This window comes from Oryza glaberrima, chromosome 7, assembly GCF_000147395.1.
Source record: "Oryza glaberrima chromosome 7, OglaRS2, whole genome shotgun sequence".
In the NCBI taxonomy this organism is placed as follows: Eukaryota; Viridiplantae; Streptophyta; class Magnoliopsida; order Poales; family Poaceae; genus Oryza; species Oryza glaberrima.
Window position 1 is genome coordinate 26,315,266 of NC_068332.1, and position 25,643 is coordinate 26,340,908.

Sequence of the window (25,643 nt, forward strand, 5' to 3'; positions counted from 1 at the left end):
AAAATTTTAAAGGGTAGTGGGTCTTTTGGGGTGGAGTGGAGCTGTGGAGCAGCAAAAACCCAGCTCCACCCCGGTAGTACAAATTTGTGGAGCTGCTCTGCCAACTCTGCTCCAAAAAACAGAGAATTTGTACCGTTTGGCATAGCTCCAGCTCTAGGTAAGTTGGAGTTGGGAGTTGGAGCTGTGCCAAATGGGGCCTAAGTGTAAATTAAGTTTCTTGGTGGTTTTAGGAGGTGGTAGTTTTGGCTGAGGGTGGTGCCATGTGAGTATGTGACATTGACTTGATCATCGTGCAAATATTCATGGGCTGATTCTTATGGGCCGAATCACATAAGCAACGTTTTTCAAACAAAACAATGGTGGTTGGTTGTAACGACTAAGGACGACCTTCCGTCTATTTTGGTCGTTGCAAAGCAAGGTACGTGCGATGGACACGGCGTCCGAGCATCTCGGCGTCTTGGATTGGCTGCTACCCTCCTCCGAAGGTGCAAGGTGCTATAAGAAGAGGAGGGTTGCATGCGTGCTTGGATGCTTGCATTGCCTCCATCCTAGCTAGGTAGCTATATCGTCGTCATTAATTGGAGCTAGCTAGGGAGGCAGCAGGCAGAGCGCAGGGGGGCGGCCGGGCGGCGAGGGAACCATGAGCAAAGGTGCTATCATCGGCGCTTCCACCGTGCTGGTGGTGGCGGTGGTGGCAGCCGTGTGCGTGGTGTCGTTCAAGAACGGCGGCGGCGGCAAGGAGGATGGCGAGCTGTCCACGTCGGTGAAGTCGGTGAAGGCCTTCTGCCAGCCGACGGACTACCAGCAGACGTGCGAGGAGGAGCTGGGGAAGGCCGCCGGCAATGGCGCCAGCTCGCCGACGGACCTGGCCAAGGCCATGTTCGCCGTGACGTCGGAGAAGATCTCCAAGGCCATCAGCGAGTCGTCGACGCTGGAGGAGCTCAAGAACGACAAGCGCACGTCGGGCGCCCTGCAGAACTGCAAGGAGCTGCTGGAGTATGCCGTGGACGACCTCAAGACGTCGTTCGAGAAGCTCGGGGGGTTCGAGATGACCAACTTCCACAAGGCCGTGGACGACCTCCGCACCTGGCTCAGCGCCGCCCTCACCTACCAGGGCACCTGCCTCGACGGCTTCCTCAACACCACCACCGACGCCGCCGACAAGATGAAAAGCGCCCTCAACAGCTCGCAGGAGCTCACGGAGGACATCCTCGCCGTGGTCGACCAGTTCTCCGCCACGCTCGGCAGCCTCAACATCGGCCGCCGCCGCCTGCTCGCCGACGACGGCATGCCGGTGTGGATGTCGGAGGGCGGGAGGCGGCAGCTGCTGGAGGCGGCGGGGCCCGAGGCCGGGCCCGTGGAGTTCAAGCCGGACGTGACGGTGGCGGCGGACGGGAGCGGCGACGTGAAGACGATCGGCGAGGCGGTGGCGAAGGTGCCCCCGAAGAACAAGGAGCGGTACACCATCTACGTGAAGGCCGGGACGTACAAGGAGTACGTGTCGGTGGGGCGGCCGGCGACGAACGTGAACATGATAGGCGACGGCATCGGGAAGACCATCATCACGGGGAACAAGAACTTCAAGATGAACCTGACGACCAAGGACACGGCGACGATGGAGGCGATCGGGAACGGCTTCTTCATGAGGGGGATCACGGTGGAGAACACGGCGGGGCCGGAGAACCACCAGGCGGTGGCTCTCCGCGCGCAGAGCGACATGGCGGTGTTCTACCAGTGCGAGTTCGACGGGTACCAGGACACGCTGTACCCGCACGCGCAGCGCCAGTTCTTCCGCGACTGCACAGTGTCGGGGACAATCGACTTCATATTCGGGAACTCGCAGGCAAGCAAAATAGTTAGCAACTGTTGTTGTTGTTGTTGTTCTATATACATACTAAAACAAAAACAAAAACACAATGCCGCGTGCAGGTTGTTCTTCAGAACTGCTTGCTCCAGCCTCGTAAGCCGATGGACAACCAGGTGAACATCATAACGGCGCAGGGGCGGCGGGAGAAGAGGTCGGCGGGAGGGACGGTGATCCACAACTGCACGGTGGCGCCGCACCCGGACCTGGAGAAGTTCACGGACAAGGTGAAGACGTACCTGGCGCGGCCGTGGAAGGAGTACTCGCGGACAATCTTCGTGCAGAACGAGATCGGGGCGGTGGTGGATCCGGTGGGGTGGCTGGAGTGGAACGGCAACTTCGCCCTGGACACCCTCTACTACGCGGAGGTTGACAACCATGGCCCCGGCGCCGACATGAGCAAGCGCGCCAAGTGGAAGGGCGTCCAGTCCCTCACCTACCAGGACGTCCAGAAGGAGTTCACCGTGGAGGCCTTCATCCAGGGCCAGGAGTTCATCCCCAAGTTCGGCGTCCCTTACATCCCCGGCCTTCTCCCCCAGACGCAGCAGGGCAGGATGCACTAATTTTTCACTCCTATACTATAACCATCATCGCCCCAGCCCCCAGCCCGGACCTACGTACTACACACTATATATGGATCTTCGATCTCTCACTCACCTGCATCAATTGCCGGCCCCCATTATTTATTTTCATATACATATACTTGTTGTTATATATATATATATATATGCATCTCACACATTCCAACTGCAGTCGCCGCGGTTGATTAACTAAATTAGTAGCTCGATCATGGAACATGCATATGCATGGATCTCGATTGTTTTGGGACTGGATCCAAAATGTATATAATGTATATTCAATCTCTTTGTTACTTTCATTTTGTTTGCTGGCCTAATGTACGTACGTGTTCATCAGCACTTGTTTACTACTACTACTATTACCTTTGGTTAAGCGATTCTTAATTTACAATTTTATATGCTTACAACCCAGTTTAATATATCACATCGTCATCCACAATCAATTATTATTTCTTAAAAACAAAAAAAAACTATATAATCTATAATTTAATTATATTCTAAGCTTAACATGTAAGATGACAAATTATAATCCCCACATCATTTTCACTTTTTTAACTTATATTTATCCATTAATTTTACATAATCTTTTCAATTTGATCTAGGTAAATTTGTATTTGTTGCACTTCGGATCACCCCAATTTCCCTTCTGAAAGCACAACAATAACTTTAGGCGCATTGGCACCCACAAGCCGACTATCTTACCTACTTACATGCAAGCCACCCTTTGCTAAAGGAGAGAATAGATAATGTTCGAGAAAATAGGGTTATCCAAAGTGAAACAAAAACAAAATTAGCTAGACTAAAGCGAAAAACTTGGATAAAAGGTGGCCTGTAGTGAAATTTTGATAATAGAAGGTGGCTTAAACTACAATTCACTCTGTTTTTTTATACATTCATCCACCATAGTAAAATGCAGTATTTAGCTAAATTCGTATCCAGAAATAACTATATTTTGGGACGGATGAAGTACCCGTTCCTCAACAAGAGATTACAAGCCATTACGCTTATTGGTGATAAAAAATAAATTTGAGTAAAATTATATATATGTTTGTTAGCAACTTAAAAATCAGCGTTAAAAATAAATTACAATTTTAAAATTAAAACCACTTTAAAATTAAATGTCTCTGATTGATAAGCTGAAGACCAAATGATACTGTTATCATGATGGACGTATAACCCAAACGATGCTGTTATCAGATGGACGTTTGTTCTACTTACGGTTCAGCATGCGCTTTAATGGGCCAGCCCATACGAATATCTCAAATACAATAATTGAAAAACGACAAACGAAGAAAAAAAAAACTCAAATCGAACAAAAATCCAGCCCCTGAACCTCAATGGATACAAGAGCGGCACGAGTTTGCCGCCGTTGAGCGTCAACTGCCACCGCTGCCTTCGAGCTACCACCATCGCCTCCCAAGGCTAGACCCCACGAGCCTCGTGCTGGATTTAGCAAAGAGCGGGGCAGCGGCGACACCCCGACGAGGATGAAAGGGGGTGATGGTGTGAGGAGAGAGAGCGTCGGTGGGGGAGAGGGAGCGACACCGCCGGTGAGGGGAGGGGAGGGGGAGCGGCAATGCCTTGTGGGAGGAGGAGAAGGGGAGAGGCAGAGAGGGAGTGGCGACGCCGATGGGGAGAGCAGATGGGCAGCGGCGACGCAGGTGGGGAGAGAGGAAGGGGCAGCCCACGGTGCGGAAAGGAGGGGGAAAAGTGAAACTAGGCTTATGGTTTTTAGGTAATGGCGGTTTTGATGGATTTAGAACCGATCCGAGTAGTCCATCAAAATGAATGACTTAAATTGATCATGTGTCTAGCCGACCTCCATCCTCGGTCTGCGACACTACTTAGATGTGCACACGAATGCCCTAGCAGGCCAACAATAACGGTGCCTCTTTTTTTCTTTATTTTTTTAGAACTTTCTTTCCTTCTTTAGTAATATTTTTTATATTTGTTATATTTTTAGTTTACCTGTTGCAACACACAGATATTTTTTCTTGTATACAAAGAAATAAGGTGAAAATGATGAAAACAATATTGTGATTGATTGAGAAAAGAAATTAGGTAAAAAATTAAGTGAAGAAATGTTATGATTGGTTGAGAGAAAGGGTAAGTGAAAAAAAATAGTTTTATTTTAAGATTAAGACACTATGCTAAAAATGATAGTCCCTCCATATTAAAAAAACCAACATAAGAATCTGTATACAGACTATGTCCAGAGTATTAGGATGTGTCGTCACGAGATTGATTTTTTTTTTTTATAACGGAGGGAGTATATATTCGGCCGGCCGGCGGCATAATAGGATAGTGGAGTAGCAGAGAATCTGTTGCTTGAGCATAATAGTACCAAATATCCTCTGATGTGATGATGAAAGAAAAGTAAAATAAAAAAAAAACAAGAGTTAAATAAGAAGGTGCGGCCTGTGAATCATGGCGCGCGGGTGCGGGCGGCCGGCGTGGGGTGGGAGGGGGACTGGTGAGTGACGCGGCGCCGGAGGAAACGACGCGACAAAGGTGGAGCCGCCGCAAACGGACAAAGCTACCTTACCCGGCGCCGGCTCCAGCGATCAGCACCGCCGCAGACGCCCGCATCCGCCCCATCGCCTTCTCCACCGTGCCGTAGCCCGGCCGCACAAGTCGCCACCACCACCACCGCACCCTCGCCACCGCATCCCATATCCCTCCGCCGCGCGCGGCATGCTGATCCCACTCGCTCACCTCCCACGCCCACCACCACTCACCGCCTCCGCTATATTTCGCCCCCGCGCCCCTCGCCTCCTCGCCTCGCTCTCGCTTGCCACCCCTCCTCCTCCTCTACTTGCAGCTTCAGCTTTCGCTTCGCTGCCGCTGCGGGCGCTGCTCTCCGAGTCCCAGCGGGAGGTGGAGATGGTGGGCGAATCGGAGGGGAGGCCGCTCCGGGTTGGCCTCGTCTGCGGCGGGCCCTCCCCGGAGAGGGGCATCTCCCTCAACTCCGCGCGATCCGTCCTCGATCACATTCAGGCGAGAACGCACCTCTCTTCACTCTTCACTACACTGTCGTATCGTCACTCTGCTTTTACTGGACTAGTTCAATTTGTTCGCTTCATTTTCCTCACAGTTGTATTCCTTCTGAAACTGAAACAAATCAAATGCAGGGGGAGGACTTGCTGGTCACCTGCTACTACATCGACTGCGGCATGAACGCCTACTCCATATCACCTGCGCAGGTGCCTCCTTCACTCTTCGACTGCTACCTACCTAGAGTCTATGTACTACATGTTGTTTCTGCTGCGCTTGCTTCCATCTCATTCGCGGGTATCTGTGTGCTCTTCATCATTTTTATACTAGTCGATGTGGCTCCTGACTATTGTCATACTACACTACTTACCTACTCTGTTTGCTGCATTCCTCGCACTTCATCATTTACTATTTTATCATCAACCTTTTATAGCCGACTGCTTCTCATGTTTTACTTTTACTGTTTTATTACCGTGCAGCTATATTCCAACACCCCTTCAGATTTTGATTTCAAACTTGAAAGGTCAGGTTATTCCCATTATTATTATTTGTTTTCCTTAGTAATTCTTCTAGTTCATTTCTATATATTAAACTATAACTTTCACTACTACAGTCTAGCCCAAGGATTCCAATCCCTATTTGACTTTGCACAACATCTTGCCGCAAATGTTGACATTGTCTTCCCGGTGATCCATGGCAAATTTGGTGAAGATGGTGGTATTCAGGTCACTATAACTCACTGCCGCAGCTTCTTCTTGTTGTAATTGTTATACTCCCTCCGTTTCAGGTTATAAGATGTTTTGACTTTGGTTAAAGTCAAACTGCTTAAGTTTGACTAAGTTTGTAGAAAAAAGTAGTAACATTTTCAACCAAAGACAAATTGATTATGAAAGTATATTCAATTATTGATTTGATGAAACTAATTTAGTATTATAAATATTACTAATTTTCTAACTTAGTCAAACTTGAAACAGTTTGACTTTGACCAAAGTCAAAACGTCTTATAACCTGAAATGGAGGGAGTAGTATAAACAGCTCAGGCTGCCCTCAGGGCCTGCTACTCCCCGAGCACTTGCTGTCGTAAACCCCCCCATGCCGCGGTTCTACCATTTGGCTTCCCCTATCTAATAAAATCGAATGGCATATCTCCACCGTTCCGGCAAAAGAAAAGTATAATCACTGAAGATGCATTGTGAGGGAAAGAAATTAAGTGTGCTCTGATACATGCTTGTGGATTCTCTCACTCTGTTTGGCTTCTCATGGCACTACCATCTAGTACTGAATGGTTCTGAATTTCATGAAATTGCATACTGTTGCCAATTGCTTTTGATGATACGATCTCACATACTGAAAGAATTAGATGCTTGCCATGTCATACTTAATTCATTCACATTTTGCATATCAGATATAAGTTAGTGTTTGTAATGCTGTTTGGAAATATTCAGGAGCTTTTGGAGAAAGCAAATGTTCCATTTGTTGGGACACCCTCTAAAAATTGCCTCCTTGCTTTTGACAAGGTATGCTATGCACTTCTTATTTCTTTTCTTATTTTTACACTTCTGTTTTCTCTGCTATCATTTCATAACAACATGCTTGATAGACTCAAGTAGCAGCACATGACCAATAAGTTCGAATATAGTTTCTCATGGCTTAAATGTCTCGTTAGACCTATTGTTCTTTAAATCATCCTTCTTTGTCATCTCAGTACTTGGATGGTAGTAAATGTTCCAGTGCTGTCCCCAGGATTTTCTTAGCTGAGCAAATATTCATGTGTTATCTCACTTCAATTAGTTTGCTGATTATTAGATGTGCTGGAATTAGAACAAAATCTTCCAGAAATAAGTGAAGTTTATGAAATGCACATGACAAGTAGGTTTGCAGTATCACCACTATATTTTACTAGATCCATGGAAATGTGGTCCCTGTCCATCAATACAGAGCCCCTTTGTTAATTTATTTGATATCAACCAAGTTAACTATGGAGCTGATTCATTTAATTCTGAATATGACTGCAGTATAATGCATCGCTTGAGCTCAATGCACAAGGCTTTTTAACAGTACCAAACTTTCTTGTAGAGGTAAAGCTTCTTGATTTCTGTGTTGTTTACTCAATGCAATATTGTTCATACTGTCATTAAGAGTATAATATCTTTATTTTAGTTTTCTTACAAGGTATACAAGTTTTGATGCACACAGTATGCAGTTTAGAAGGAAAACAAGCATAACATTCTTGAAAATTTTAAATCATTCACAAGTTCTTTTTGTGCACTTTTCATTTGGATGATTTTGTCGATTCCAGGGTATTGAATCTTTACAAACACTTTCAAAAGGAAAAACAAATGGGCTTTAGCATGTCTTTCTTGGAATCTGAAAAAAGAGGAAGATACGACTAATCATTGTAATTCTTTGTGAAATATTTGCATCCAACGATATTTTAGGAGGTATATTATTTGGTTGCTGATTCTGATGCTCTTCTATTGAGGCTTATCATGTGTACTACATGTATCGTCTATGGCAAAATAGAAGGACAAATTAGCTAAGTCGAAACTGGAGGAATGGTTTCAAAGCATCAATTTGGATAAAGAAAATGGCAAAGTAGTGGTAAGTGAGGATGATTGACTTGAAAATATGTCTGTGATTTGCTTTATTAGCAAATAATTTGATGACCTTATGTAGGTCAAACCTACAAGTGCTGGATCGAGTATTGGTGTAGTTGTTGCTTATGGTGTTAATGATGCAGCTGAGAAAGCCGAGGGAATAATTTCAGAGGTACATGGTACTTTTTGCTTTGTTTCGGGGAGTAGTTCAGGTTGAAAAAAAAAGGCATGGATTTTATCTGAAATCACCTGGTGGCTAACAGGGAATTGACGACAAGGTTATCATAGAAGTTTTTCTTGAAGGGGGCACTGAGTTTACAGCCATTGTTGTTGATGTTGGGACAGCTAATAACAGTGAGCCTGTTGTTCTCCTTCCCACGGAAGTATGTTTTACATCACCGACCATCTCCTTTTTCCATTCAACCTGAACACGTCTAATGAGAAGATATTTGCCTTTTGACACCGACAAAAAAGTATCAACTCTAGAATTTTCAATCATTTTATTCAGTTACTATACAGTTCTGTATCTGTAAGAATAACTGCCACTTCCAACACAAAGGGAATGTTTTATCACACAAAAAATAAATGGTATTTCTGCTCACTGTTTCCATCACAGCAGCATGTCTTCTATTAGTTATTGAGTCAAGCCTACTTGGCAGATAACAGAATAGTCTCTTGGTGATATAGAATGACTGAAGGAGTTTCCTCTTTATCTTTTTGACTTTTTGTAGGTTGAGCTTCAATCCTCCAGTAATATTGATATTCAGGAGGATACAATATTTAACTACCGTCGGAAGTACCTTCCAACTCGACAGGTACTGGAAATATAGATCCTAGACTATTACACAAGTGATTGGAATATACACATTCACAAGTGTCAGATGTTTTCTGTTGGCCTCTGTGACTTTATTTCCCAAACTCTAACGAGAAGACTTTTCTAGAATGTCGTGTGACAAGACCTTTTTCAAAAGTTCAAAAGTTGTGTTTTTCACAATTATAGTGATCTAACACAAAACAAAATTCTGTAGCTAGTTGTCAAGTGTTGAATTTGATATTTTCACAGGTTGCTTATCATACACCTCCACGATTTCCATCAGAGGTGATTGATTGCATCAGACAAGGAGTGTCTATTTTATTTCGTTGTCTTGGCCTGCGTGATTTCGCGAGGATAGATGGTTGGTTTTTACCTACTCCCGTTACCTCTCTACCTTCAGCTGAAAATACTGGTAAATTTGGAAATACCAAATACGGTGCTGTCCTTTTTACTGACATTAATTTGGTAAGTGTTCTTAGATCGATTTTTGTTCTTAATTTTGCACCGCGCCTTGCAAATTCCTAATGTGACATCTGTTGTTATCCTATGTTAACAGATGACTGGGATGGAGCAAACCAGCTTTTTATTCCAACAATCTTCTAAGGTATTACTTACAATTCAATGCATTGTGCACATCATTATTTCTGGAAAATAATCTAATTAAAAAAGGATGCAATATTTTCCTTACTATATGTTCACTATTGTTCTGGATGGTTACTTTGCAATACCATGATGATATTCATATTTGAGCTAATAATTCACAGAAATAAATACTAGTACTACAGATTTTCAATAGCCAGTTTGCAAGTAAGTGTTGTAAGAATATATGTTACATATGGGCTGTTTAATCTTATACTGAAGTCATTAAAAAAATATTTTCAGGTTGGATTCTCTCACTCTCGAATCCTTCGTACAGTTGTTCAGCATGCTTGCTCGCGGTATCCGTCTCTTGTACCATGCAGTAATGCATGGACTGCTTTGTCCAGAAAAATACAAGCAGCAAAACAAGCAGAAGCAATCCAAAAAGGTACATCCAAAAAAAAGGTCTTTGTGATCTTTGGTGGTGACACTTCTGAGCGGCAAGTCTCTCTTATGAGTGGCACAAATGTCTGGCTTAATTTGCAAGGTTTTGATGATGTAAGATTTCTAGCTTTTACATTAAATTCTTGATATTGTTAAAAAAATCCCTAATCATTAGTATATCTGTTTTTAATGTTTGGTGTATTTTGCTATCATTACCATGTACATTATGGAATCCCATGATTGTATCTTCATATTCATGCTACTGGCATGAATGCTTAATGCAATTTTCTTGTTGCCTTCAGCTTGACGTGACACCTTGTTTGCTTACATCTGGAAATGGTTATTCTTCCTTCCACAACCAAAATATGAATGGAATTTCACGTGATGTATGGACATTGCCGTAAGTGCTATTCCTTCTCACAAAAACTCTTTGTAGTAAGGCATCACAATCATTCATTTGATAAAAAGGATTTGCTAGGTAGTAGTTTCAGAAAACTGGCTTGTTGCCTTCCAACACATCGTCGATTGGAAAACGCAGAACCCCAACTTTACCTTGTGTGGTTTGTTATTAAAGAATAACTACTTTCATCTTAATTGGCCAACCTGCTTTTTTGGTTTGTTTTGACATCTAAAATTTCGTACAAGGGACATGATATTTCCATTTTTTAATTATGCTATAGGGGTGACACTGGAGCTATATGATTTAAGTTCTTAGTATTAGTGTGCAGGAAACTATAATTTATATCATTGTTTATTGGTCCAAACTCCAGAGAAGTTAACTTGTGTTGCATATCGGTTTTGTAGTTTTGAACAGGATATGTGCTTGTATTACATCAACTTCTAACTTCCTATCGGTGTTTAAATATAAAAAATAGAAATTCGCTCCACTAGATGTTCATTCCAGATCCTCTTCTCCCTCTGTTTTTTCCTTCTCTTTTTTCGAAGTTGGTATTTTGTTTTGCCACATATATACACCCTATAAAATCAGAATTTACATGTGACTTACATATGTTAGTTTAATTGCAGATTAAATGTTGACTTTTAAGACCATTTGAGGATGAACATGTGCTATGCTTTCTTTATTCCTTTCTACTTTCTATAGTTCAACCTGTCATTAGTTCCATACTCTGTGGCAGATATTCGTTAGTGCTACGACATACCATTGAAGAAGTTAATGCCGCGTGTATTGAGGCAATTGATCCAGAACGGATGGAATTAACATCCCGTTTACGTGACCAAGTAATGAATGAACTTGGACAGTCATTAAGCAAATATGATTGGTTTGCGGGCTTTGACATTGCCGATAAGCAACCTATCAAATACTCTCTTCAACAATGGATCAATCATGTTAAGGAAGCTCAAGCCGTAGTGTTTATAGCAGGTATTTTTTTTAATCTAGTTCAACTCCTATGCAAGCTGACACTCCCTCTATTTCATATTATAAGTCGTTTTGACTTTTTTTTCTTAGTCAATTTCTTTTTATGTTTGACCAAATTTATAGAAAAATTTAGCAACATCTACGACACCAAATTAGTTCTATTACATGCAACGTTGAATATATTTCCACAATATATTTGTTTTGTTTTGGAAATGTTGTTATATTTTTTTATAAATTTAGTCAAACTTAAAAAACTTTGACTGGGGAAAAAGTCAAAATGACTTATAATATGAAACAGAGGGAGTATTAATATTTCCATATAACCATGCAGTTATGATGATACATAATTACATTTACACAATTTAACTATTGACAATTCAGGTGATACTGAAATACCTTGGGAGTATTTCTTATATTATTCAACCCCATTAATTATTGAACTACTACTATTTCGTGATCAAACCAACCATAACTGTTAACGGCACAGAAGATGGTGATGTCCAATATATTTCCTGCAGTGCATGGTGGTATTGGAGAAGATGGTACTATTCAATCGCTGTTGGGATCTGCAGGAGTTCCTTACACAGGTTCCTTTGCAGCTTGTACTGTATTTAGATGTTTCCTGTCGTTGGGATTATGAACTACGATGGTATCAAAGTTCTTTCTTATACAGGGCCTGGACAAATAGCTTCTAGGACATGCATGGACAAAGTTGCAACTTCACTTGCCGTTAGCCATGTATGAACACCTTTATCTTCTGTTTAGGGACTGCCATGACCATTTATTTTTTTTATTTTTTAGTAAAGCAGTGTGCTGGCATTTGATAGTGTTAATACGATCAAGTTCATGATCCATTTTCTGACAACACAATGCTAGCTGTTGAATAATGAGCCTTCCCTTTTCCCTTTCTGTTATCTATGTAGCTGGCTAGCTATGGAGTTCACACCATACCAAAGGATCTGAGAGCAACAGAAGAGATACTAAAGTCGTCTCCTGACGATATCTGGAATGACCTGAAAGCAAAACTACAAACTGAAACGGTTTGTGTGAAACCTGCTCGTGATGGATGCTCAACTGGTGTGGCAAGATTGTGGTGAGCGTTTAATTGGTGCTTTCTGTATTAGTACTATATAATATCTGGTCATGTCTTCCACATTCACGGATCATTATGAAAACCAACTATTTTTAGTTGTCCGAAGGACTTGGAGGTATATGCAAACGCATTGGAGAGAAAATTACAGCGCATGCCTGCTAACTGTTTATCTAGGGTACGAAAAACTAAATTTGATAACTTATTAAACCTGTCTTTATGTCCATTGAGAAATTCGGTGCTGAGATGCACTTTTTGACATTAAGCTTTACTCCTTAGGCACATGGTGTCATTGAGATGCCAGTCTCTCCTCCAGAGTCACTGATATTTGAACCTTTTATTGAAACCGATGAAATTATCATTTCAACCAAATCAGTGGATGATAGCACCCGACATCTGGTATGGAAGGGGGAAAATAAATGGCTTGAAGTGACTGTTGGTGTAGTTGGCAAACGTGGAGAAATGCTGTCACTAAATCCAAGTATCACAGTCAAAGAAAGTGGTGACATTTTATCTCTTGAGGAGAAATTTCAAGGTAAATAACATTATCTTGTCCATGATCTGTATAAGGACTTACTGCTGTGAGTGTTCAACTTATATATTGTGTCCCCATTATAAAATTAAATTGAACTGGGAAAGATGGAGTTGAGCATTAATCCTGTGATAAAAGGAAAAAACAAATTCCAAATCAAGACCTCGAAGTCATTTACAGGTAGTGGACACTGGATAGTAGACAGAAGGCTAGTATTAGAACAATCTCCAAAATTTTCAGTCCCAAACAGTGTTCCCTATTCGCAATTTCCCTTGTCAGATGAAATAAAATACTACTGTACCTTTCTGGCTTTCTCCCACCGTATGATGTACTACTTTTTTTTGCACGAGACGGTGTGAAGTTCTATTGATAGAGTAGGAAAAAATTACAAGATTACAACCCTGTAGGATCGTAACCTGGAAAAAGGAAAAAAAATATCACCACCCACACACCGACATCGCTAACACACAAGCCCAGGAGAAGGCTTCCTCTCGTATGATGTACTACTTTAATTTCCTCTGTGATGCATGACTAAGTTACCATTTCCAGGTGGAACTGGAATCAACTTGACACCACCTCCTTCAACAATTATGAGGTCTGATACATGTCCCTGGAATTTCATATTATCCTGAATCTTACTCGTCTTTCCTCTGTTCCCTCTCGTTTGATTTGCTGCCGGCGCAGCTCCATATTCAGCTCATCATTTTGAGTTGGTTTTGTTTTCTGTATCCGTAGCGAGGAAGCCCTGCAGAAGTGCAAAAGTTGTATCGAAACTTTGGCAAACGCTCTCGGATTGGAAGGCTTTTCAAGAATAGACGCATTTGTTAATGTCCAGAATGGGGAGGTAATCTCTCTCGCGCGCGCGCTCTCGTATGCGCACACTCATTTGACTAACCGAAGAGCAGACTTATTTTGATGCTAACTAATTACCGTTCTTACGTTTGATCCTGAAGATACTGCTGATAGAGGTAAACACTGTTCCTGGGATGACTCCATCCACTGTACTGATTCACCAGGTAAAAGGTCTAAATCACTAAGCCTGGCAGGTTGCACATCACTCTTTGCTATTCGAATAGTACTTACTTTTGGTAAAATCGCAATCTTTGCCTGTACTATAATACTACTACTATCCGAACTACAGGCACTGACGGAGAAACCACCCATCTATCCCCACAAGTTTTTCCGGACGCTTCTTGATCTGGCGTTTGCAAGGGCGAACTAGCTAAGCTACTACTGTAACTATGTTTGTGATGTATTTTCATTTCAGTGCAAATAAGGTGCCTACCATGCATGTATCGATCTGTATTACTGTATGCAATATGCAACTGCCGATGTGATGTGATCAGTACTGTACCGTGTTGAAGGATTAATTTTTTTTTAAACCTAAGGCGGAACTTTGTTCCACTTTTATATTTAGAAGAAGAGAATTGACCCAGTTTATAAGGAAAACCGGGCCCGAAAACCATACAACTGCACGGTTAATTACAAACCCACCGCTACACAACTAACAACGACAGCGGAGTCCAATCACAGGACGTTGCCAAGCTAAACACAAAAGCGACACAACAACTCCCATATCGCAGAAGAGGTGTTATCGTTGCTGAGCTAGTCGCCCCAGCGACTCAGCAGCGCCGACTTCACAACCGCAATAATACTGAAGACGAAAGTCGCCAAAGCGAAAAGCGGCTCCGACGTCCAACAATGGACATCAGCCAAGCCAGCAAGGAGCCACTTCCTTCATACGGCCAGCACAAGGACTCCTTGGAAGAGACTGCAACATGTCATCGTTGCCAAGCGTCGCCGCACCCCATCAGCGAGCAGTTTCGACTTCATCAGCAGAAACAATCGAAAAGCGTGTCGCCCACCATAAGAATGAAGCGGACCCAAGAAGGCGAAGCCTCGCCAAACACAAGATATGAAAGCTTTTGAACCGAAAAGAACCATCAACAGTCATCGATGCATTGGAACTTCTCCGTAGCGACGCCCCCAAGGAGGACACGACGCGTGACACCGCCGCCGCTCGTCCGAAAATCAGAACAAGGTTTTCTCCTGGAGATTTGTGGGGATATGAAAGAACACCAAGATAACGCCTCCAAGGAGGGAAATGACGCCCACGGGCGCCGTCGTTGTCGAACCGGCCAAAAGCACGGCAAGGCTTTCGCCAGCATCTTCACATCACCCACACAAGCACCCCCACATCGATGGCTGCAGAATAGTCCATGACGTCTCACGAGCAGTCATACCTTGATCGTAATCAACAGCAATGGCGGGCCCTTGGCCACCCTCGAAACGCCACGTCAAGCCCCATTCCTGCTTCACGCCAGCACAAGCCGTCATCCCGCCAACTCCACATTCGCACATTGCCGCCCATCAACGATGAGCGAGCCAGCCGAACAGGAGGCTGGCCGCCAACTCCAGGCCAGCGAGCCGCCGCCGCTTGCCGGAGCCCACACGCAGCCGCCCCGCCGACCGGCTGCCATCCGGCTTGGAGGCGACGGATCCGGCCGCGGCGGCCAGATCCATCCGTTGAAGGATTAATTAACGTGCTTATCTGTATTACTGTTACAAGTATGCAATGCAAGGTGGTGTTGCCTTCGATCTTCACGTCATACATAATCACGCGACAAGTCACGGAGATACAATGATTTGGTATGTTACTGTTGTATTATTGGAGCTGCCACGCATGCTTGCCATTGGAGATCGAAAACAATCCAACAGATGATGGGGTATTGGTGGGCCTGTCAATCGACGAGTACAATGATTAGTAGCAGACACTGAGAAATGCATGAACAGAGAGACAGAGACAGGGTTGGTGTTGGCAATAAGAGTCGTGTGGGGTGGCACGAAGAAAAACTTGGCTTGGGCTTTGAATCTCAATTGGGTATGAGTTCGGAGTATCTGTGACCACACGCGTAACTGTATGCAGCTTGTCCACATATCTTGTGTTTCGGTAGAGACACTGATCCATTGACCATTGTGCCGACCACAAATCTAACTTGTCCAAATCTGACACGTTTAGCTACCTAGTAGTAAGTACTAGAACTCCATTACTACGGAGTACTATTATGTACTCCTACTCCAGTATGATTACCAGGTGAGGTATCGATGTTATCCAAATCAAACTGCCGTATGATCATTCCGTCTTCACTCTCCAATCCGATCATCATTCATTACCCCTACACACTCATTAGATAACTCTGCATAATGCAGATTCAGTGGGAAGCTTCCAGGAAGCAATTGCAGGTCAGTGTGATGAGGCCCATGAACAATGCAGAGCAGGAGTTGAGCTGGATGGGAGTGGGACAAACAAGCTGCTATTGGAGTAGTGAGGTTGAGGCATAAGTACATTGAATTGAATTGAATTGATGATTTTTATTTTTTTGCGAAGGGGTGGTGACTGGATTGTGATGGAATTGATGGATGGGGGTGGGCAATGCAGGACCAAATGGCGCCTCCCCTGAATAACGAGCTCAGATTAATAATGCAATGCAGGTCATAAGTCGTTTGCGCACGAGTACCACCTGCTGCAAGATTTTCTGATGTGAGGGGCTCATTGTTGTTGATTGAGTAGTAGGACTATAGCTTAGATTTATGACGATATATGTACTATGTACTATAGGAGAAAAAAATTGAGGTGCGTGCTGCATACAGTAAGTAGATGGATTCTCCGGATAAACCCAGTATATTAGATATGTTTAATTCCGTGATGCGTAATAATGCGTTAGAAGATGGTGAGTTTATGGTTGACGCTAGTCGGCTAGTGTACATTTTACAAGTCAACAAGTAGTAAGCATCAACATATGCCTTCCGATTCCGGGGGAAAAAAAAATCCAATGAGGGCCCGCAGTATGAGTCAGCACGCACCCGCAACCGACCCCACCTCCCCTCCCCTCTGGCAAATGCCAATCGGGATCGCGACGCGGTCGACTCGATCTCCTCTCCTCTCCTCTATAAAAGCACGTCGCTCGAAGAGTTTTGAGCCTCCCAACCACAATCTCCCTCCTTCACTTGGTTTCTTGTTGTGCAACTCTCGTCGTCTCGTTCATCCCCGGGCTGGCATCGCAGGAGCTGGCGTCTCGACAGGATCAGCAGCCGCAGCTGCTGCTGCTGCACCAACAACAACGACAAGAAGAAGAAGAAGAAGACTTGGAGTCGGAGCAGCAGCGGAACCAGTGGTTGGTGATCCGGCTGTACGAGGCCATCAACGCCCGAGACCACACCGCCGCGCACGCCCTCCTCGCCCCGGACCTCGAGTGGTGGTACCATGGCCCACCCGCCAGCCACCACATGATGCGCCTCCTCACCGGCTGCGCCTCGCCCTCCTCTTCCTCCTTCCGCTTCCGCCCGCTCTCCGTCCACGCCCTCCCGGCCTCCGACGTCGTCATCGCCGAGGGCATCACCGGCCGCTTCCACGACAGCTACTGGGTGCACGCTTGGACCGTGGGACCCGGCCCCAATGGGGATAGGGTCATCACCCACCTCCGCGAGTACCTCAACACCGATCTCACCGTCACCCGCCTCCCGCCCACCCGCTGCCTCTGGCAGAGCCGCCGCCCCGACCTCCCGGCCCTCCTCCTCGCCCTCTAATTCATCATCTTATTGTGATTACCATCAATCAGCTTCAACCAATCCCCTCCATTCTGCTGCTCCAATACGTCGATCACACCTAGTACGCGTAATTACAGTATTATTTGCAATTAGTATATAATAAGAAATGTGGCCTCCTTTACTTCACTTTTACTGCGTCTGCGTCTTCGTCAGCGGTGACGCTCTCGCCGCTTCCGCAGCTACTACTGTTCAAATAATGTCTCTTGTATGGTTGAACAATAATAAAGCAGCTTTGCATTCTCATCTTACTGTATTATTTAGTACTCACTCTTTGCTTCCTGCTTAATTATCCTGCTCTGCTTTCTTCACATTGTCTGGTGGCGGCGCACACGCAGTTCCCTTCCTTTTCATCAACTTATTATACTAATAACTTATATGCAAGCAGAAAGAAAGCAAAGGTTGTTTCCGATAAAAGCAAGGTATATAGTGGTAATGTGAACCATCAATGACGGGGAAAAGTACGTATCTTCTTTTTCCTTTTCTCTTTTATTTTATAACTATCGTCTCCGCCACTTTACGAATTATTCTGGCTCCATGGGAGCCAGCAAGTCCACTGCAAAGTGATAAGTATATATCTTCCCATTATATTTATTTATAATTAAGTGCGGCTGCAATATTCAAAAGCTCAAAGTGTGTAGAAACTATTCCTAGGACTAGCTTGAGTAGTAAACAAATTATTAAAGTGTGCTCTTTCTAATCTAAAGACAAAAGGCTAATATATTAAATCTTCAGCTCGACCAGGCAACAAAGAAAAGTAGAAAACTATATACTCCAGCGTTCAAACCAAAGTCGATCATCCGCAACACGCTCTCTAGATTATTTCTGTCTTGCTTTTCTTAGGGCCCATTAGAATTGGAGAAAAAATAGAGGAAAAACAAATGAATTGAAATCCTACACTACTTATGTTTTTATTCATAAGAGTGAGAAAAGGAAAAACGTAGGAAACTTTCTTTTTTTTTTAGAAAATAGATTAAAATCCGGCCTCTACATCCACAATGGACGTACACAGTCCAACGTCATACAAGAGTACTTAGACTCGAATTCCTTACAAAAAGGATAAAAAAAGTACCAAAGTGACAACACTTAAAAGAGAAAAGAGAAACACTACTACTCCAATCTCCTTCTAAGGTTCCACCCATATTTTGCATACAACTCCATGACCCTTGCCTCCAACATCTTGCAATATTCATTCAATTTGTGGCCATCCTCTTCCTTAAGCAACAAAGACCACTATTGTGCCCAATAAGTCCCCTTGAAGATCACCTGCAAAAAGGAAACTTTCTTATTCCTACAATTCTAGAGGAAAAACGTAGGAAATTTAACATCCACTCTAACCTCTTGGAAAATTTCTTCTAAGTCTATCTCTCTCATCTGATTCCTGTATTTTTTTTCCTACAGTCCAATCAAACAGTTATTTCCGTGTTTTGCAATCCTCTGTTTTACACTTACATTTATATAACAGAATCCTATATTTTCCTACTTCTCTATTTTTTTAATCGTGCGATTCAAAGGGGCCCTTAAATTTTTGTTTCTTTTGGGACACCGAAATACAGTATGTATATATTGTTGTTCTTTCAACGGGTCGTCTCTATACTTCAAATTAGCTAGTATCATGCCGTGCGTGACCATTATGTATGATATTCGACAAATCAACGGCCGTATGCATGACATGTGCATGACTCTCCGAGAGAATTATTAGGAAAATAAAAGATGGACATGTACTGAGGATTTCATTAATGAACTATATTTATAGTTACAGTAGCTTAATAATGAATCAAACATGGGCGCGTTTGGTGCGCGTTTGATTTCGAACGATAATATTCCATGATAGAGGTAGCTGGAAGCTAGGTCAGTGAAAGTGAAACGCCTAATCCCAAGCAAGCTAGGCGGCGTATCGGAGACTAATCTGGCCGGCGAACCCAACCAACCGATGCGATGCGAGTGAGGACCCTAGCTTCCATATAATTCCTCTGGCCACGCGCGCTTGGATCTGGTATTGCTTCTTCTTCTACATACAACTTAATTGCTCTTCTTCTCGCTCGCATCTTAGTTCTAGGGTTTGCTTGCTCTGCTCTTTCAAGCTAAGGGAGGATCTGGATTCTGGAGGAGATGCGGCGGCGGAGAAATTAAACCAGTCGATTCTGGCTAGGGGTGAGCGGGCCGGTGTCTAGAGTACATGTGCATTTTGGGCTTTAATTCCTTGCTTGTCTGGCTCCCTGTTCAATGGGCAGGCCCACGATTTGCAATTTCCCACTAAATAAGCTCACTCTGGGCCTCTCAACTTAGAAAACTGAATTACACTTTGACTGACGTGGAGAGTTGATTCAGCCTAAAACCTCGCAAGCCCCACATGTCAGCTAGAAATGATTTCTTCCTCCTCACTCTCCAACTCTCTTCCCCTCTCTCTTCCCATCTTCTTCAGGGCGACGCCTGATGGGGAGAAGGGTGGCGGCGGACGGGAGAGGAGCTGTGCGGCAGCCAGCTATCTCGCACACATTTGACCTCTGCCGATGGCTTCAGGATGGTATTGTAATCTCTTAGCTTATTACCCCCTGCCTCTGACTGGTACTACTCCGTTTTGAAATATTTGACGCCGTTGACTTTTTAGCATATATTTGACCGTTCGTCTTATTCAAAAAATTTAAGTAATTATTAATTCGTTTTCTATCATTTGAGTCATTGTTAAATATATTTTTATGTAGACATATGATTTTATATATTTAATAAAAGTTTTTGAATAAGACAAACGATTAAACATGTGCTAAAAATTAACGGCGTCAAACTTCGAAACGGAGGGAGTATTTAGGCAGCAGGCACATTTGTCGTCTTCACTCCAACTTCATCATCCTGCCTGCACACTGCACAGAATACAGATGCACCGTACCCGGTCTCTTCCCATAGCCAAAGGCAGGCCTAAGATTAGCTGATACTCCCCCATCTCTTAATATAAGAGAGGTTTTGATATTTTACTTTCACTGTTTGACTATTCATCTCATTTAAAAAATTTTAGAATTATTATATATTGTTTTTACTTACTGTATTATCCAAAGTACTTTAAGCACAATTTTTTATTTTTTATATTTATATAAATGTTTTGAATAAAACGAGTGGTCAAACAATATAAGTAAAATATTAAAATCTCTTATATTATGAAACGGAGGGAGTATATGCATACAGAGACATGACAATACTTCCATCCCTGCCTCAGGCCACCAAGCCGGCCGGCCTACTGCCGGGCACTACTACACTCTTTACGATCGACTACTTTTGACTAGTATACAGTATTATTATTGTATTAATTTCCCCTTCCTACTCCACTCCAACCTGTGCCTTTTTCTTTCCTTCCTTTCCTTTTTTTCTTTTCTTTTTAATAAAAACATAAAGGGCTACCGCAACCACGTGCATATATATACGACAATATGATATACTATACGTCTATATATACGGCGTGGTTATGTTTGAAGGTTTTTGTCTGGGTTGAGCTAATCGAGCATGTCTGTCAAGTAATATCCGTTCAGATTATGCCCAGTTTAATTACGACTTACTTAGCTTAATTAGTACAGTGGTTTCGATCATCCATGTCACCCTTTTTCTTTATTTATATATGGGCTATTGTTTTTTTCCTCGATCTCTGCGCCTCTAGCTGCTATATGGATCGGTACTAGAAAGAGCCACGCGCTACGCTGCGTGTGCCGGTGCTGACATTAGAAGGTTTGATATAATAAAAGCAACAGAAGATAGATATAGCCAACATTACATTCGAACCATGCTACCAAAGTTCAAATATGAGTTATTTTGATCAGTTTGTTTGGAGTACTATCTGTATGATCATGTACACTTGAACAAAAATAGCAACCACAGAAAAGTGGTGCATACGTACAGTGGATTATATTAGGGAAACTAAGCAGTTACAAACCAGTAATTAGAAGGTGGTCTGACATATATACAAACAGGATCTCTTCAATAGAACTTGCATTGCAAAGAAATGTAGTTGTGCTTTAGCTTGATAAAAACATCACATCATAACGTTCATCCACAGCAATTTTGCACATGAGCTGGTACTGGATGCTATTAAAGCTATCCCCTACATCATGTCCAAAAATTTCATATTAGATGGGCTTTGATAAGTATTCTCAAGAAATATTTTCAGCTCGCGAAAAGGGGAACAAAACATTGAATCTATAAAACAAAAAAATGATTAATGAAATCATTGCATGAAGTCAACTTATAATGAAAGCTTCATAATCATATTTGCGAAAAAAAAATCAATCCAAAAGGATTGATCTTCTAAAATTCCAATAACATGCAGTGCAAGGCAAAAAAAAAATCAAAGCAGGAATATTACTTTAGAGGGAAAGAAATATTAACTGTCCCAACTACACCCATTGGAGCATATGGCAGGACCTATCTAGAATGGTTTGAACTAAGAAGGGATTTCAACGAATTGAATGTCACATGCCATAATATACTGATATAGAACTTCATTTGCAAAGCATAAGAGAACCACACAGTATAGCTAGAGATATGGAAGCATGATCAATTGAGGTATAACATATACTCCTGATGTGAACACTGATAAGAAGTTCAGTAAATCATGGACATTAACACAGATCAACTGAGGTTGATACTTTTCTAGCATAAAAGTACCTATGGCCAATGCACGCATTGATCCTTTGGGGTGACCACTTGATGTAATAACTTATTGAAACACCATGGAAAGAACCTTTGGACTGAGAACTTATTGAATCACCATATTGAAAGAAAACTAAGGTATGAGTAAATTATGCCATAAAATGAAAATATGGTTATTTTGGTCTAGTAAGTGTCTTCAGTCAAACCAACTATATCCTTTTTTGGGTTTGGGATTGTTGTCTTGACTTACAAAAACCCAATTTTAAACAACTGCAGTTGTTACAATATAAAAAAACCCAGTTTTAAACAACTGCAGTTGTTACAATATGCATGATTCACATAATTATTGAGCTTGATCTAGATACGATTGTCGACAGGTTTTCACCAAAATAATAAAATCCATCTAGTTTATTTTACACAAATGATCTATCTGAATATCCTTCATTTCAGAATTTTGAAGCTGGAAAAGAAAAGCACTAACCTCCCCTCTTTTGCTGAAAGAAGAACATAAGCAGGGCATGTGGATAGAACATAAGCAATTGTCTCGTGCATCAAAATATAGTATGAATTCCCCAGTCAAAAAAATATAGTATGAAGTCTAGATCATTGCACCTGCAAACAAAAACTGGGAAGTGTACTATTCCATACTGTGGAATGCAGACAATTACCTTGTTGTGTAGGTCTGTATAAAGGTACCACAACACATTTTCATCCGAAAGAAACAATTGCTTTTGTTCACCATAATGCATCGAGCTGTTGATGTCAACTACTATTATGAATGGCAAACCTGAAATTAGGAATATACTCCCTCCGTTTTTTAATAGATGACGCCGTTGACTTTTTCTCACATGTTTGACCATTCGTCTTATTCAAAAATTTTTATGCAAATGTATAAGATATAAATCACACTTAAAGTACTATGAGTGATAAAACAACTCATAACAAAATAAATTATAATTACGTAAATTTTTTGAATAAGATAAATGGTCAAACATGTGAGAAAAAAGTACACGGCGTCATCTATTAAAAAACGGAGGTAGTATGTTTTAATGTGAGGATAGCCACCATCACTATCAGTAAGTTCCAAAATGCTTGTGTGAATCACATATAATAGTAATTGCGTAAGAAATACCACATAAATATTGTAGATTCTATCATAAAGAAATAGCCAAAGATAACAGGTTACATATTTAGGAACCGGAGGTAACATTTTGGAAAAATCAATAGAAAAACAAACAGAGAATTATAAATCTATGGACCTAGAATAAGCTCTGTTCAAAATATATATGGAGTAAAATAGGTTAAGTCAACTAAGATTTGGATGTATAAGAATGGTACCTGGCCAAATTCAATGGTTAGATGTGGTTAACTGGTAATATGCCAAGACTGTAACTTGTCAGGTTTACAAATAATGCTTGATGGTGCATGCATCAAAATTGTCAAAGATTGTCCAAACGAACACCATCAAAGCACTGGTACTCTATCAATTCTGCCAAAAAAATGGTGGGCAATAAATTCACATATTTTAAATATGATTTGTTGGAAATGGAAGGAAGCTGAGGAAACTGAAGAGACGCATCATCTGCTGATAGCATAAACACAGTAAGTTGCCATTAAGCTAAACCTAAGTAATCTGATGAGCAATCTAATGACCACATATAACACCACCCTAGTGAAGATAGGAAAACAAATAGTATTTATGGGGCTGTTTGGTTCTTATATCTTACGAAATTATTGGTAGTACCAAATTCTTGGCATGTTTTGGTACTATCAATTTTTTGGTAGGGTAGAGATTTATTATACATGTTTGGATTGCTATCAATATGGTGACAAATATTAATGATATAGAGAAGAAGGTTCTAGATTAGTGACAAATTGATTATAGGTATTATCAACAATTTAGCTTCAATCCAAACCCATACTATTACTATTTAAGATCACCAATAAATTGGTAGGGCACATTTTGGCATTAATCCAAAATGGCCCTATGTCTCGAAATAGAAACACAGTTGTAAACATAACATTTAGCAAGTGGAAACTACAAGAAGATGGGGTTGTCTTTCCACACCATCCATGTGAAACTGAATGGGCAGGAAGTTATGAACAGGGGGATAGCAGCGTTGTGCATACCGATATGGTAATTGAACTCTAGAAAGAAGCAACTCACAGGAGCCTTCCGGGAAGGAAGGGAACCAAATAAGGGGTAAAAAAAGCATGTAATATATATAGTATGGCCTACAAAAGCAATCAGAACATTTACTATACTCCACAGTATAATTGGAATCTAGATAGTATTATACTTCATATTTATGTAACCTCATCATAGAATCAGTAATTTGCAGATATCACATCGGAACGCCTAACCTCTTCAGAAGAGCTTGAAAAGAAGACCTGCTCAATTTGTCATGTCAAACTAAAACAACATAGGGGGAAATAACATGTCACTGAACGATACTGTTGATTTTGAGAAACACAAGCATATGCATTAATCGGCTTGAACCTCATACCGTAGACAATGAAGGAAGTGGGAAAATGGAAGTAGCCATATGCATTCTGAGTAGTGGAGACATCTGCAATTAAGAATAAATAATGCAATGCAGAAATTAGCAATTTAGCATATATAACACATGCAAAAGAAAAGTATGATGGGCTGCAACTTACATAAATGGACAGCAAGACCTGAAGCAAGGGACGCTCAGCCCTGTTGACCTCCACCTGCTGTCTTCTCACAAAATTGGGTGGCACACTGGCCTCAATATGAACCCATGGCAACAATTCATATTAGTACTGCGAGCACACTCATGTGTACAGAAGTAAAATTGATCCTATATAAATTACCAACCAGAGAATGAAGAAGGATACCTAGACATTCCCATATGAGCCAAGAAAAGAAAAACTAAACACAGCCTATCTATCTGATATATGTTGCATAAATCATTCATGCAAAAAATGTAGCTTTGTTCATGTATCTTGGACAATGGACATGCAAATTGGGATTTCGGAGATCCATAAAATTAGACATCACAATGAACTTGTTGGATAGCATAGGAAGAGAGGATACTGTTAATATTGGACACATTGTATTGAGCCTCAGGGGGCCGATATATATAGGAGTACATGGGGAAGAGATAAGGAAGGATTACAGATATGGAAGGAATCCAAACAAACCAATCCTATCCTAATATGACTCTAACTACCATATACTCTAACATCCCCCCGCAGTCCAAGCGTGAGCAGCGCGGACCCTTGGACTGGAAAATAAACCGGCAAGAGTGCTCAACACGGATGATAGCCCTTTGTGCCATAGTCGACGTAGCCAAAGCGAAGGAGCCGAGAGAGCTGTGGTCGATGAAGCCGTGCATAGAGTAGCCGTGGTTGATGTAGCCGAAGTCGGGAAGTCGATGATGTCGAGGTAGCCGAGCCGCAAGGCGCAGGGGGCGACTAGATCGCCCGCTCTGATACCATGTTGGATAGCATAGGAAGAGAGGATACTGTGAATATTGGACACATTGTATTGAGCCTCAGGGGGCCGA

At 42.2% G+C, this 25,643-nt stretch overlaps 3 protein-coding genes across 4 annotated transcripts; all 3 read left to right on the forward strand.

Moving 5' to 3' along the window:
* The first annotated feature begins 514 nt into the window (after window positions 1-514).
* On the forward strand, window positions 515-2,810 carry LOC127778793 (pectinesterase-like). Its single transcript, XM_052305417.1, has 2 exons — window positions 515-1,843; window positions 1,930-2,810. Exons 1-2 carry the CDS (start codon window positions 641-643, stop codon window positions 2,425-2,427), a joined length of 1,701 nt encoding a protein of 566 aa, XP_052161377.1. The 5' UTR covers window positions 515-640; the 3' UTR covers window positions 2,428-2,810.
* A 2,032-nt stretch (window positions 2,811-4,842) lies between these two features.
* Window positions 4,843-14,240, forward strand: LOC127779434 (uncharacterized). 2 transcript variants are annotated; one of them, XM_052306208.1, is made up of 24 exons: window positions 4,855-5,439; window positions 5,574-5,645; window positions 5,916-5,959; window positions 6,050-6,161; window positions 6,882-6,953; window positions 7,452-7,514; window positions 7,960-8,037; window positions 8,113-8,205; window positions 8,297-8,416; window positions 8,765-8,848; window positions 9,097-9,312; window positions 9,404-9,451; window positions 9,730-9,984; window positions 10,173-10,270; window positions 11,007-11,251; window positions 11,767-11,835; window positions 11,922-11,986; window positions 12,172-12,341; window positions 12,438-12,516; window positions 12,618-12,873; window positions 13,420-13,465; window positions 13,606-13,714; window positions 13,824-13,886; window positions 14,012-14,240. In XM_052306208.1, exons 1-24 carry the CDS (start codon window positions 5,137-5,139, stop codon window positions 14,090-14,092), a joined length of 2,841 nt encoding a protein of 946 aa, XP_052162168.1. In that variant the 5' UTR covers window positions 4,855-5,136; the 3' UTR covers window positions 14,093-14,240. The 2 variants fall into 2 exon arrangements, with proteins under 2 accessions (XP_052162169.1, XP_052162168.1); XM_052306209.1 differs by lacking the exons at window positions 12,438-12,516; window positions 12,618-12,873; window positions 14,012-14,240 and having other exon boundaries at window positions 4,843-5,439; window positions 13,824-13,883.
* Window positions 14,241-16,074: 1,834 nt separating this feature from the next.
* LOC127780351 (uncharacterized) lies at window positions 16,075-17,721 on the forward strand. Its single transcript, XM_052307249.1, has 2 exons — window positions 16,075-16,113; window positions 16,828-17,721. Exons 1-2 carry the CDS (start codon window positions 16,075-16,077, stop codon window positions 17,455-17,457), a joined length of 669 nt encoding a protein of 222 aa, XP_052163209.1. The 3' UTR covers window positions 17,458-17,721.
* Window positions 17,722-25,643: the final 7,922 nt, after the last annotated feature.

What these genes read in the sequence shown, in the direction of transcription:
- LOC127778793 (XM_052305417.1), top strand. Translation starts at nt 641, where the DNA reads ATGAGCAAAGGTGCTATCATCGGCGCTTCCACCGTGCTGGTGGTGGCG. An exon ending in TCATATTCGGGAACTCGCAG is followed by an intron (nt 1,844 to 1,929) that starts GCAAGCAAAATA and finishes TGCCGCGTGCAG; the next exon opens with GTTGTTCTTCAGAACTGCTT.
- LOC127779434 (XM_052306208.1), top strand. Translation starts at nt 5,137, where the DNA reads ATGCTGATCCCACTCGCTCACCTCCCACGCCCACCACCACTCACCGCC. An exon ending in CGTGATGTATGGACATTGCC is followed by an intron (nt 10,271 to 11,006) that starts GTAAGTGCTATT and finishes ACTCTGTGGCAG; the next exon opens with ATATTCGTTAGTGCTACGAC. An exon ending in TCTTGAGGAGAAATTTCAAG is followed by an intron (nt 12,874 to 13,419) that starts GTAAATAACATT and finishes TACCATTTCCAG; the next exon opens with GTGGAACTGGAATCAACTTG.
- LOC127780351 (XM_052307249.1), top strand. Translation starts at nt 16,075, where the DNA reads ATGCAGATTCAGTGGGAAGCTTCCAGGAAGCAATTGCAG. An exon ending in CTTCCAGGAAGCAATTGCAG is followed by an intron (nt 16,114 to 16,827) that starts GTCAGTGTGATG and finishes CCTCTATAAAAG; the next exon opens with CACGTCGCTCGAAGAGTTTT.